Below are 14,934 nucleotides of genomic sequence, written 5' to 3'. Positions count from 1 at the left end.
GTCAGTATCGAAACAAATCATGTAGCAAACCCCATATATTATGCTATTTATGATATATTTTGATCCTCCAATTGAATTCGTTGAACCTACTTAGCCGGCAAAGTATATTAAAAACGCATGTTTGTTGCTAGGTTAAAAACCTTGCAACTAAAAGACGCCGTAAAGGTAGTAGGTACCTACTGTACGAGTACATATATACAATCTACCAATGCTTTAACTTTACATGTGACTTAATAATCAACATCTACTACTTACATGGTGTAGCACGCAAAACCGCATAGGTAACTATTACGTATTACCTATATTATTGCTATTGCCAACATGAGGGATAAGTTACTAATATTTGCAAAGTGCCTAAATAGTAGATAGTAGTGAGTGCTATAGCTATTGGCCACTACATAGTAATGGGCCATTCCTAACAAATCAAAAATAAACAGGCCTATAGAAGTATTACTGTTAAAAATGGCCAGTTACTATGTACTGGCCAACAACTATAGCAGAAACTCTAGTAAGTATGTGCTTATATGTTTCGCTTTTAAAAGCAGACATTGAAAAGTAATGAATAAGTATATTCTCGCATCAACATCCGACTCTCCTAGCTGCCTGACAAGAAACATGGCAATGTAATTGTAGCTTATTGAAATTTTCACAATGAAATTTCAATTAAACGGTAGGGAAACGTAGCTATTCATAATACTGAACTGGTTGAAACGACGACGGCGTCTTTTGTACAAACTGATTACTTCTAGCTAATCAGGAGCTATTGCTACTCACGTGTCGTAGGTATTTAAAATTTTGATCCGAATACAAAATAACTTTTTGAGTAGGTACATAGAGTCATAATTATTTCTAAAATTAACCATTATTTTTCCGCAGCGAAGAACATAACATATAAATACTTATTATTAGTGAGCATATAAATAAGCCAGCTTGGATATTTATAATTTTTATAAACAATAGGTGGCCACTTTGCAATTCATACTTAATTAGCCATATCAATTTCAGATCTACTTTATACCTTCCTATATATGTATAGGTTTAGATACCTATATCAGTTAATATTAATATTGCTGATTGGGTACCTTACTACTATTTATAAATTGCATGCTATTAGTGCAATGATATCAATGCTGTAGTTGTAGTCAGTGATAAGTCGTCATGTGTGTAGGTATATTATAATTAATATTACTACTCTTCGAGTATGATTTGCGCCATAATATCCTTTGTTTCGACAGCTGCACTGACGCAGTGTTCTCACTAAGTACCTAGATTAGAATAAGTTCTTACGCGACAACATAAACATTATTCATAAATCAAAAGAATAAATGTGGAGTATTATACTTTGTTTATTTTAGCATTAGCAAAATTTTGAACAACCTTGAGGTATCTCTTTATTAAAAATGCAATATATAATTGTTACTATTACGTACTACAGTACTTATGAAACCAAAAGAACGTAAATGACCGTAATATATGTTTTAAAATTGTTGTATAATTTCTAAGACTAATTTTTTATCAAAAGTGTTATTAATAAGATACGTCCGGTTCGCTTACCTATTCTCTAATGCTGGAATAAACCAAGTATATCGTTTGATCAACCCTTATTCATATTTTTCTTAATTATTCTTAATTATATAGGACATTCTGAGTAACGTTTACTATGGGATCAATCGAAAAAAATGTTTGGTACTTCCATAGAAAACATCATCAAAAAATCAAAATCAAATCAATCTGTCAAATAAAATGTATGAAACAGATAAATTTTATTTTGCGATTTCGGGGTTGGTCCTATAAAAATTGCTCAGTATGATCCCGAAAATACTCACCCCGAAAATTTGGCTACCCTACTACTACCTTGAATTTTTATTAGCCAAATGAACAAACCAAATAAAATGATAATAGTACGTAGTTTTTATTAAGACAATTTTGTTTTATTCAATTTGCTCACTCTTAAACAACATAAATATACAAATGAATAAGATGGGCGTTCATTCATCGACAGCTGAATAGGAAACGCTGATTGGTGTCACCCTGTAATATGCCACCCTATGCAAGTAACTTTTTATTTTGTTTAAAGCAGGAAAATTATTAATTTTTCACTGTGCAAATAGCTGACTGCATGTCAGCTATCATTTGACGACGCATTTACACTGTAGGATTAATGACGTAGGTACTAAGATCACTGCAACTGCCGTTTACGCGAAACTACACCAAAAATTAAGAGTCCCGACTAAGTAATAATTTTTAATGTAGATTTAAACCGGTAAATCTACATTTAGCAGTTGATGGCAAACCAAAAGGCTCTTTTTAACAACATCATTTTATATTACCTAACTAAAAAAGAGCAACTTAAAGAAGAATTCTTTAAACTAACTAGTGTCTCGTACACGTACCTACTCGTGCTATATAGATAATCGCAATTAAAATATTGTCATATCACAGAGGGCGATCGGCAGTGGTGAACGGCGCTCGCGGCCAAAGCGCAAGATGCCGTCACTGTCAATCAACAACCCGATGGAAGTGTTGCGGCAGCGGCTCATGCTGGAGGTGGCCCGCAAGCAGATGCGCGAAGCTAGCCAGCGGCAGGCCGTGGCCAACCGACTCTTCCTGCAGAATGTCGGCAAACGCGGTGCGTCCCATTTTAATGATGATGATTATTCTAATGAGAGACCCTCGCTAGGTGGTTGGATCAAGGGTCAGATGCAGAAGCGCGTGATCTTGGACACTGCGCGGATAGTCCACCGGTTCCTCTCTCTGCAGCTCTGACCACAGGTAGTTTGGGCCTTGCCCCGCTGCTGGCGGTACCCTGGGTTAGGTTTTTATAATGTGTTTATATGTATGTTTATTGTTTTGTAAGTGTTTTTATATTTTACTTTTATATTCATATCATAAACAACCTAACTTGAGATGAAAAATATATAAAGAATGGTAATTCCAATCAGACCCATCGAGCAGACAGCGAATGTCCATTTCAGACAGACAGTAGTAGGGAATGCTCTCGGTTCTGAATTTGTACCACGAGAAAGAATTTGTTGTATCGGGAAAGAGTTTGTGGTAGAAAGTGCCGGAAGGACATACCTACTCGCCCGTGCCCAGTTCATGTTTGAAAGTTTTAGATCTGACAATTATTTGTCTACTGTTTTTATACTTATCAAAATTACAAGAAAATAATATATTAAGTAATTTAATAATTGTGAACAGGATTTTGGGCGAACTCTGGTTCGGCTCCCTACGACAACTAGAGTGTCCGGCGCCCGCGCTCCACCCTGTCGCCGCCGGGAGCCCTCCGTCTACGATACAAGCTCTTTGATAAGTACCCCCGTTACCTACTCTTCGCCGGCAGATGGATTTAATTTATAGATTTATTTTATTAATTTACCTACTATATATGTACCGTGAAGTGGCTATTGCAGCCACCGATGAGTAATAAGTAGTAGGTCAAATTAAGAAGCATTATATACCTATTTAGCCGAGATGCTATTTTAGCTTTCGGTTCAGCTTGGGTTCGTTTGACAAAGTAGTGTCACAGACTGCGACCGCCCGGGCCCGTGCCATCCAGCTCGGCACGCGCGCCCGTGGTCGCCCCTTACTCATTTTCTACGGATAAACGCAATACATACCTGAAACCATACTCATATTATTTTACATTCATTTTGCTTTAATCTATGCATTTCATAGTTGATCGACATTCCTATGAATCAAATTAAACATATGTCCATACTTAATTAGAGGAAATAATTACATACGTAGGTATATTAGATACGAGACCTGTTAGTTTAGTTCCATTTGTTATGATTATTATAATATAATATTATTATAAATTTATAATAGTTAATGTCACTACTGTACAGTCCAGCTGCTATTTTGTGAATAATAATTTATTTACATTAATATTAAGTTCATTAAAATATATTATATATTGTTAGCTAATGAAAAGTAGTAAATTGTAACACTTCTTATAGTGTCTATTACGTTCAGTAAAACGTTAAATTATTGATGTGTGTCTTACTTCTTCTTTTGCGATAGTTCACCCGCGGCAGTGAACGCTTAGCGCCTATTAATTTGCCAAATGTACAAGGCTCTACACGCCTTATATGAAACCTTTTGTGAACGATGTATTTATGTAGTAGCCGCCTTTGACGTCGTGTCGGCAGGTAATCGATATTGCGGCACTGGAGGCGACAATAATTTAATCCATGTTCGACGTGGAGCGGAGCAGCAGCAGCACAGCGAGCCGAACGGCCGCACCGCCGCCGCGGTGTCCGGTTCTCCGCACCGCCGTCGTGGTGTCCGGTTCTCCGCACCGCCGCCGCGGTGTCCGGTTCTCCGCACCGCCGCCGCGGTGCCCGGTTCTCTGCACCGCGCTCGCGCCTCTGCCCGATTTCTCATTAAATTGAAATGCTATAAATAAAGAACCCAATCAACTTTCCTACTGCCGCGACCTCCCTTTTGATGACATTAATTAGACTTTTTTTTGCGAAATCAAGAGTTTCTTACACTCCGGACTTTCGGTACAAAGATGCCTGATAACTGGATGCTGGAGGAATTTGGTAAAAATTTTTAGTTGTTGAAAAGACTCAAGATCTCAAGTGCCGCAATAATGTGACCTTTAGTAACATATTATTATAAATATTCAAGGCATGTAGAATAGATAGCACAGTTGAATTCAAGCTTGTTTAGCGTAGGTACTCTATTAAGTAGCTGATGGCCCTGTGACTAAGCCAATCATTATTAGGTTTTCTCTTCTACATATTTAAAGTTATAATGTAACCGTAGCCCAAAGAATAAAGCATAAATGTGTCCATAGAGCAAGTAATAATTTATTTATTTATTATTGATATTACACTGTTTCTTTAGTCTTGTTTTTAATTCCACCTGCTTATCATGCGTTACACAAGTTACACAATGCGCAGCGTCGGATTACTTACTTGAAGTAGAGAGTGAAGCTTGGCAAAAGAAATATACTCACATCATCGAAAAATCGAAAATCATTATCTGCTTCTCCGTCGCTCAAACATGCAAGAGCGATAGGCATAACCTATAACGATTTTCAATTTTTCATTGTTGGCGGTGGGTCTCAGGTACTCGTATGGATGCATGACATAATCAAGGAGGATCAGAGGCGGCCACAGCGTCTACGATGCTGGCAGCGGCGGTGCGGGGCGGCGGCGCGATGAGGGCGTCTGCGACGTATAATTACGAGTGATTTAATTTAAAGAGGCGCCTCGAGAGCCACGTGATTTCATTATCCCCTGCACGTTTCCATCGCCAGGCGAGATCGGGTCGCTTGCCTCAGGCGCACCCACCCTCGATTACGACATAATTAATTCCTACTTATAATTATGCAAACCTGGTCCACTATATTTCACTTCTTCTTACATTATAAGAAAAATTTCTAACCTACTGAAAGTTTTATTCTAATAAAATAGGTAAGTTAATTATTTAAAGGTTAGGTTACGTTACAATACTTTCAATCAAAATATTTTTTATGAAGAAAAATGGCATTGTTTTAAATATTAGCTTTTATGGGTCAATGTGTACTTCAATGAACAAAAGGCAATAAGTTAACCCTTTCCCCTCTTTTTCGTTTCACCCTATTTATCCTGCCCGTGAAAGTTTCTTGCCTTCTGCTACGACCGAATTAAAGCCACGAAACCGTTCTAATAAAGTTGAACAGGATGAGCGGTTTTCCGTAAACGGGGGATTACTTAGTCTTAGCACGGTCGCGGAAAAGGCTTTTCGTTATTTCTTGCAATTGGAGTTCAACCACTCATTGTTGATCTGAAACAATTATGAAAAATAGTAGGTTTAACATTCGAAACATTATACAACATTATACGACGTATTTCTTCATTATTGTACTTAGTTATTTTATCTTAAATCTCCACGATCAAGGTACCTTTTATCGTCACAATAACTGTATGCAGAATTGCAGACGCTATTAGATTAATTTAGACGATGACGTCCACCACACTACTTGCCGTATCCCGTATCGATATTAACGATATTGGACGACCGCTTCTCTATACAATGGTACCCCCATTTTCCTCATATCTCCCTGGACATTGACATTATAGAAAATATTTTTACACAATTTATTAACCTTAGTCGGGCCCCTTTCTTTGAATTTTATTATAAGAGCTAGGAGTGAAAACAAAATTAAGGGGTTAATATACACCAAATTGCGTAAACATATTTTCTACAATGTTAATATTCAGATAGCAAATTGGGGACTACGTTTGTATGGAGACACGATCATGTGACGTCTCCGAAACATATCATGTGTGAGACTAAAAATTCCTGAGTTAAACCATATAATTAGCTTAGTGTTAGTATGACGACAGTATAAATTCGATAATACTCGTAGCATACCTGATATCTCATACATTTAAATGTCCTTCTTTATTTTCATCGTGAAGTGGCGTCGAAGTGGATATACCCGATATAATATAAAGGAGACCTATGAATGTTTTTTAGTAAACCTAACAAAAATCATCAAAGATTCATCATCTTCCTCGCGTAGTCCCGACATTTTACCACGGCTCATGGGTGTCTGAGGTCTGCTTGGCAACTAATCCCAGGAATTGACGGGGGTACTAGATTTTACAACAGCGACTGCCATCTGACCTTCCTACCCAAAGGGTAAACTAGGCCTTATTGGGATTAGCCCGATTTCCTTACGATGTTCTCCTTCACCGAGTTTTCCTAAAGCTAACCATTTCAGCATTATCGAACAAACTGTACCTCGTTGCTAACGGATAGTGCAGAGGGCAGCCATTGGGGATTTAGTGTAGCCGTGTTGCAATTACTAAACCGAATGTTTAGAATAAGTGATTCGAAAAATAATTATGACTAAGATGGATAAAAGCGAGCGGTAAGTAATTCGAAATATTTGAATGTAAGATCTTTTTTGTAGTTTTAATAGCACTAATTGAGCGAGTTAACCAAAATTAATACGTAATCGGAAAAAATACAATAATATATCTATTCACTCTTTACGTATCTACTGTACTATTTGCACAACGTACATTGTGGCTGAATCCCCAGTTTGAAAAGTCAAAATAAAACGAATAACTGTTGCGGACTGAAAAACCGATAACTTGGAAAAGTAACATGCAGCGAATTAACGAAATTGGCTTAAGAGCCCTTCAACGTGCACACTAGCGCCACAGCTAAATAATCGTATTTTTTTAAATTTAACGAATACTATTGAAATAATTTTTAAGAAAAAAAAAACCGACTTCTATGGGGCCCGGTGAAAGATTATGGTAGATGGTGCACTATGTAGAAAAGGAGGTAAAACCAGTACCTACTTTCTAGTAGCATTTCGTTTCCGTAAGGGTCGTAGTTATCTAGCCTAACCTAACCCACTTCTCTGATAGCAGTTCGGTTCTGTGAGGATCGCAGTTCGAACCTAATCAAACCCACTTTTCTAGTAGCATTTCGTTTCTGTAAGACTCGCAGTTCTAACCAAACCTAACCCACTTTTGTTCGGTTCTGTGAGGATCGCAGTTCAAACCTAACCTAACCCACTTAACGGCGCATGCGGTGCGGTGTACGGGAGTTTGAGCGGGAGGGGTTTGGCATCATCATACCCACATTTTATGGTAGGTAATCATAGTGGTTTATTTAGTTTAGGTATCATAGTGGTTTTCCGGGTCAAGGTCCGGGTCTCTGAGTCAGAGTCCGGGTCCGAGTCCCGGTCCAAGTCCGGGTCCGGGTCCGAGTCCGGGTCCGAGTCCGGGTCCGAGTCCGGGTCCGAGTCCGGGTCCGAGTCCGGGTCCGAGTCCGGGTCCGAGTCCGGGTCCGAGTCCGGGTCCGAGTCCGAGTCCGGGTCCGAACCGGATCCGGGTATGAGTCCGGGTCGCAGTCCAAGTCAAAATCGAAATTCGAAATCACCAAACATGTACTATGCGTCGTTGAAGAGTTCTGTTCTGATCATCATCAGCAGTTCCACTTCATCAAATGCGACAGTTTTTAATGTAAATGCTTGATTTTATGATGAAAATACAAAAAATTCTATACGTATGCCTTTAAGATTTGAGGAGTTCCCTCGATTCCTTATGGATCCCATCATCAGAACTCGAGCTTGACAGAAATGTGGCTTAAAAACAAAACTTGCTTAACAAACATAACGAAGAGGACAAATCGCCAAACGTGAACTATGCGTCGTTGAAGAGTTCCGTTCTGATCATCATCAGCAGTTCCACTTCATCAAATGCGACAGTTTTTAATGAAAATGCTTGATTTTCTGATGAAAATACAAAAATCTCTATACGCATGCCTTTAAAATTTGAGGAGTTCCCTCGATTTCTCATGGATCCCATCATCAGAACTCAAGCTTGATAAAATTGTGGCTTAAAAACTTAACTTGCTTAACAAACATAACCAAGAGGACAAATCGCCAAAGGTGAACTATGCGTCGTTGAAGAGTTCCGTTCTGATCATCATCAGCAGTTCCACTTCATCAAATGTCACGTTTTTGAATGTATATGCTTGATTTGTTGATAAAAACACAAAAATCACCATATGTATGCCTTTAAGATTTGAGGAGTTCCGTCGATTACTCATGGATCCCATCATCAGAACTGGATTTTGACAAAAACGGGACCAATCTGTATGCATATACATACAATCAAAAAAATATTTTTCAAAATCGGTCCAGTAATGACGGAGATATGGAGTAACAACATAAAAAAAAAAAAAATTAAAAAAAAAAACATACAACCGAATTGATAACCTCCTCCTTTGGGATTTGGAAGTCGGTTAAAAAGGGGGCCGCTACGAACTGTGTTGTGTATTTAAGTAACTTTTGAATAAATCAAACTAGTTTTTATGTTGTTGGATTCGTCAATCTATGCGTCCAAAGTTAAAACGGCCGTTTTTGTTTTGAGTTCCTAGATTGACGAAACCTGCAACATAAAAACTAGTTTGATATATTCAAAAGTTACTTAAATACACAGTACAGTCCGTACCGGCCCACTTATTTCAATATCTTTCGTTAAGGTGGTTCGCTTTTCATACAAAATTCAATCAAAGCTCATTAAGTAACTACACACTATTAGTACATAAATATTTCCGCATTTATCTTCCTTCGAATATTCGTTTGCGCGAAATTAACAGGAAAACAATGTTTCATACAGAAATCATGCAAAAATCATAGTTAAATTTTCATCAATTTTACGTATGTGTGTGTCACAAATGTCGTGTACAGATACATTTGCGACGTTGCCATACCATTTCCGACGTTGCCGGGCTGACCACGGCGCGTATTTGGAGTGCCGTCATGTTTAGTGCAATTTTGTTGACACTGACGTTTGACAGGTACTTAATTGACCTAAGCGAGAATAAGTACCCGAAGTTCGTCAGCTTAGCTAAGAACCATCATGGCGTGTTATGCAAACAGTCGCTTTTTTGCTTACAAACGGAAGATTCCCGGTTCGATCCCCAGTCATTGTATGCTGGAACATAACTTTTTGTATTTTTGTTACATCTAAATTTCGTATTGTTTTTTTATATTTATTTAATTTTTCTTATTATCATAAATCGATTGATTAAGTATGGGCTACACGTATTCGTTTATTTTTGACAAAGAAAATTAGAAATTATACTCTACCTAATCTCTCTTATTTTTACAATCAGGACATCTTCACTGCAATAAAAAAGAAATGTATAAAATTTCCTGTGGTTAAAAATAATGGATTTTGTCTATGAATGAAAAACACAATTATTACTATAGTTTTTTTTTTTGCATTAGAAATAAGGTAAACAATCTTGACGTGTCTTTTAATTGAAAAACACATTTTAAAAATAAGTTACGGCAAATATGTAACAATTATAAATCAAATACGATCATTTATATTCTTCTGCTTTCATAAGTAATAGTTTTTGATTTTTAAAAAGCGTTTAAATCTGTGTGCCTAGCCAAGATGCCAGTCGTTCGCTCCGTAGCGAACGTTAGGGTAATACCTCTCTCTATCACTCTGCCATATTAATGCGACAGACACGGCTGCGCTTCGGTCGCTACGGAGCGTAAACCATTGGCATCTTGGCTAGGCACCCTGGTCATCTGAAAAGCGAAACACATACGGAACGCGTTTCTATTACTCAATACAGTGGCCAGCTGCAGATTCGGCGGTAATCTTAACTATACCTAAATCTGGGTGCCTAGCCAGGATGCCAGTCGTTCACTCCGTAGCGAACGTTAGGGTAATACCTCTCTCTATCACTCTGCCATATTAATGCGACAGACACGGCTGCGCTTCGGTCGCTACGGAGCGTAAACCATTGGCATCTTGGCTAGGCACCCTGGTCATCTGGAAAGCGAAACACATACGGAACGCGTTTCTATTACTCAATACAGTGGCCAGCTGCAGATTCCGCGGTAATCTTAACTATACCTAAATCTGGGTGCCTAGCCAAGATGCCAGTCGTTCGCTCCGTAGCGAACGTTAGGGTAATACCTCTCTCTATCACTCTGTCATATTAATGCGACAGACACGGTGGCGCTTCGTTCGCTACGGAGCGTACACCATTGGCATCTTGGGTAGGCACCCTGGTCATCTGGAAAGCGAAACACATACGGAACGCGTTTCTATTACCCAATACAGTAGCCAGCTGCAGATTCGGTTTTAAAGTTAACTATACCTAAACCTGGGTGCCTAGCCACGAGGCAGGCTAGTAGAGTTCTCTTTCACCTTCAGCAGAACCGGGAGATCCAAACCTACCTACTTTTCATCTAATAATCTAAAGAATCAGTGCATGATTCAAACTTTACCGGTCGCCGTGGTAAGACCTAGGATTTACCATATCGGTGTTGGTAAAAGCCCAAAGTAAACTAGTAAGATTTAACATTTCGGGCTTTTACCGATCGGCATCGGTAAAACCTAGGTTTTACCGGTAAATCCTAGGTTTTGCCGTACTTCGGGCTTTTACAGTAACATATATATAATAATTGCTCGTTTAAAGGTAAGATAACACAAAGGAGAAACAAAAAGAAATTACCTACTCGCACCAGTCTTGAACCCCAATACTCTTGCACGTATTTCCACGAACATACCGTTACGCTAATGCAACATACTTACGTTGTGTGAAATTGTCTACTACAAGGATCACGGAAACACTGTTTGCATGTGTGAGTAATAGTAGGAAAAAGCGTGACAGCAACACTCCGTCGAATTAAAAAGGTGGTTTTTGCACAATGAAGTTTTCAATGTTTATTTTAATAGTTCAATATTTATTTAAAGAGTGCGCGAAACATACTTTTAAGTATACAAATACCATGACCATTTTACAAAAAAATAAAACCTGAAATTTTGCAAAAGTGGTGCCATCTAGCGAGAGTTAAGTTTTGAGTAACCTAGGCGAACCACCTTAAATTTAAATAATTACGATTATTTAGCTGTGGCGCTAGTGTGCACGTTGAAGGGCTCTTAAAATGTATACGACACGTCAAAGTAAAAAGTCGCTTTTGAACTGATAGTAAACCAGAACTCGGTTCGCATTCAGTCTGCTGTATACTTACGCTGTAGGAAAGCTAAAAGGTCGAAGGACGAAGAAAATTTCGACAGCTAAGCTAATAGTGAAAACGTTTTTTTGGTTGCCTTAGTTTCCTTATTTTAAGCCTTAATATACCGTTTACAAGACCTATATTATTATTGGGAGCCTATAATGTCCCACTGCTGGGCAAAGGCCTCCCCCCACTTTTTCCAGTCTTCCCGATCCTGTGCAGTCTCTGGCCATTCCTTTAAAAAGGAGTCTAACTCGTCTCGCCATCGCCGACGTGGTCTGCCAAATCCTCGTTTTGATCTGGGCTGCCACTCTGTGGCGATCTTGGCCCACAGCTCACTCGGCATTCGGCAGACATGACCAGCCCAGTCCCACTTTAGCTTGGCCGCTTTCCGAGCTACGTCGACTATTTGTGTTCTGGAGCGCAGCGTGGTGTTGCGGATACGATCCATTAATTTAACACCTAATATGCTGCGCTCCATAGCTCGCTGGCAAACCCCTAGTTTGGACCTCTGACACGCCGTCAAAGACCAAGTTTGTGCACCGTAGGTGAGAATTGGAAGTATGCACATGTCCATGAGTCTCCGCTTAAGTGACAAGGGGAGATCGCCCTTCATTAGATGTTTCATGGACCAATAGCTCCTCCAGGCGTTTTCAGTCCGTCTTTCGACTTCCTTCTCTTGTCGCGCCTGGAAGGAAACTAGTTGGCCCAAGTATATGTACTCCTGGACATATGCAACCGATTCTCCGTTTATCTCAATCCTACGTGGGGTGCTATTTGTCATTAGCTTGGTCTTCGACATGTTCATTCCGAAGTCCAACCTCGAGGCTTGCATTGCTGAGGTCTTGAAGCATCGATTGTAGCTCGGAAGCAGTCGAGGAGAATAGAACGATGTCGTCGGCAAATCGAAGATTAGTTAGTCTTCTATTTCCGACGACAAGGCCCAACTCGGGACGAGCTTCCGGAAGACTTGTTCTAGTGTGCTGGTAAACAGTTTCGGCGACAACGGATCTCCTTGTTTGACTCCTTTTTGAATATTGAAGGATGGACCTGAAGACTGCAGTTTTATTGCGGCTGTACTATTTCGGTAAATGGCGGTTATAAGTTGGATGTAACTAGGATCTATATCTTGACTGCGTAAAGCTGTGAAAATGGAATCGTGATGAAGACTATTAAACGCTTTAGAGTAATCGACGAATGCTATGTAGACTGGAATATTGTACTCTTGACATTTTTCAATTATTTGATTAAGGGCTTGTAGGTGGTCGGTGGTGGAGAGGCCTGGGCGGAACCCAGCCTGTTCGGGCGGTTGATGACGGTCAAGTGTTCCCGAGATCCGATTTTCTATTAATTTGAGAAATATCTTGTATAGATGGGAGACAAGGCTGATAGGACGGTAATTTCCTATGTCAGACTTGTCTCCCTTTTTATATAGCAGAATTATGTTGGAATGGCACATTTTTGTGGGAAGGTTTGAGTGGCTATTATAGTGTTAAAAAGTTTGCTGATATACGGGATCAAAGTTTGTTCTCCTACTTTCAGTGCTTCAGTAGTGATCCTATCCTCGCCAGGGCTTTTACCATACTTCATTTTTCGAAGAGCCATATATACTTCGTGTTCTGTAATTGGCGGGATGGTCTTGAAGCTTTCTTCTAAATCGGGCGAAGGTTGGTGGTGATTGAGAGGTTCGGAATAGAGAGTCTTATAATACTGGGTGGCTATGGTCATGATTTTATTTCGATCACCTTGGCGAGTGCCATTGCTGTCTTTTAGGGATGTTATCCAGCTTTTTCCCTTGGATGCTCCTTCCTTCGCAATTTTTAATGATGAGTTTTTGTTTAGTGCCAGCTCGACTAATTTCGTTCTATGGTTTCTAATATCTCTGCGTATGCTTCGTTTAACTTCTTTGTCTATTGTTCTATACTCTATGCTATTTCTGGAAATGTTCAATGTTTGTCGGAATTCTATTAACTTTAGTGTCTTTTCAGTAAGTTTGTTGTGCTTGTTTTTAATTGGTTTTATTTGGTTGCTAGCGTGCTTAATACTGTTGATGATGTTGTTATATTGGCTGTCTACGTTTTGGTTACCATCATCTAGGGTTTCAAATCTGTTACTTAATTGTATGTTAAACTCTTGTTTATGGGTTATAAGTAAATTTTTATCATGTCTTGATATAAAATTTTTACGGATCAGTTGTTGTCGATAAATTTTGTTATTAAAAATTAGAGTGGCGCGAAGAGGGCGATGGTCGGAGCTAAATTTAATGTTATTGATTGTGTGTACGTTCTTTATTATTTTATTGTTTGAAGATATGACGTAATCTATTTCATTTTTAGTTTGAAGATATGACGTAATCTATTTCATTTTTAGTGCGAGAGTTCGGGGCTATCCATGTCCATCTGCGGTGTGGTTTTTTGAAAAAGAAACTATTTGAAATTTGTAAACTTTGGCCAAAAGCAAACTGAACTAGCCGCGAGCCACGTGTGTTTCGATCTCCGAGACCATGAGGCCCAACGATAGTTGTGTCGTCTAGTTCTTGTCTTTTGCCTATCTTGGCGTTAAAATCACCAAGAACCAGGTTGTATGTGGCCCTATGCTCGTCATATGCTCTATTTAAGAGGTCGTAGAAATCTTCTACTTCCTCGTCAGGGTGTGTTGATGTTGGCGCGTATGTTTGAACTAAGGTCAATATTTGTTTGTCATCTAATTTAAATTTTAAAACTGCGATCCTATCTGAATATGAAATAAATTCTACAATGTTATCTTTCCATTTTTTATTTACTAAGAAACCCACACCACTTAAGCCACCTGAGTTTCCGCAGTAATAGAATATTGTATTTTGCCGTTCAACAGTGTCCTCACCTTCTCTGCGAACTTCAGATAGGCCGATAATGTCCCAGTTTATGTCTTTGAGAGCATTTTCTAACTCTATCAGCCTCTCTTCAGTACGAAGAGTTCTGGTATTATATGTTATAATATTCAATTTATATTCGGAGTCCTTTTTATCGTTAGCCGAGGTTGTCTGACGGGAAGGTATTCGTAATGCCCGGAGATTCTTCGCACCCCGAGTTCTGGATGATTTCCGCCTACCGTCGTCAGCGGAATCACCCGAACCGCCGGGCTCTAGGGGCCATTTCTTTATTTGTGTCTTCATATTTGTGGGGGGGTTTAGACGATTAACCTACCGCGCTCGTCCAGTGCGTGTTGGCAGGTGAGCAGTGAGCCTGCTAACTCGGCTCGTGGGCGCCGCCGTTGATGAACTAGCCATTCCTCCGCCGCCACCCTGAGTCAACATCCTGCTCTGATGCTGACTGTCCAACTAGACCCTGAACCTTACATGCCCTAGTTGGCGTTACACACCTTGGTGTAAAGTGTGCGACAGTTTAACGTCGTTACAAGACCTAACATAATAAAATAACTGTATA

General features: G+C 39.4%; 1 protein-coding gene across 2 annotated transcripts in view; it reads left to right on the top strand.

Annotated features, from left to right (window-relative positions):
* Positions 1 to 14,934, top strand: part of LOC134678206 (diuretic hormone 45) — a 129,099-nt gene that overhangs the window by 8,037 nt on the left and 106,128 nt on the right. Inside the window, exons 3-4 of one of the 2 annotated variants that reach the window (XM_063536673.1) lie at positions 2,443 to 2,629; positions 3,202 to 3,373. The exons of the other annotated variant lie outside the window; for it this stretch is intronic. Coding sequence (XP_063392743.1) covers positions 2,443 to 2,629; positions 3,202 to 3,242 — 228 coding nt within the window. The 3' untranslated portion in view covers positions 3,243 to 3,373. Of the gene's footprint in view, positions 1 to 2,442; positions 2,630 to 3,201; positions 3,374 to 14,934 lie in introns of those variants that run through there. 2 annotated transcript variants of the gene reach the window in all.

The sequence above is a fragment of the Cydia fagiglandana genome, chromosome Z (genome assembly GCF_963556715.1).
Source record: "Cydia fagiglandana chromosome Z, ilCydFagi1.1, whole genome shotgun sequence".
NCBI lineage: Eukaryota > Metazoa > Arthropoda > Insecta > Lepidoptera > Tortricidae > Cydia > Cydia fagiglandana.
The sequence above is the reverse complement of the archived record's forward strand: the minus strand, read 5'-3'. Positions and strand labels throughout refer to the sequence as shown.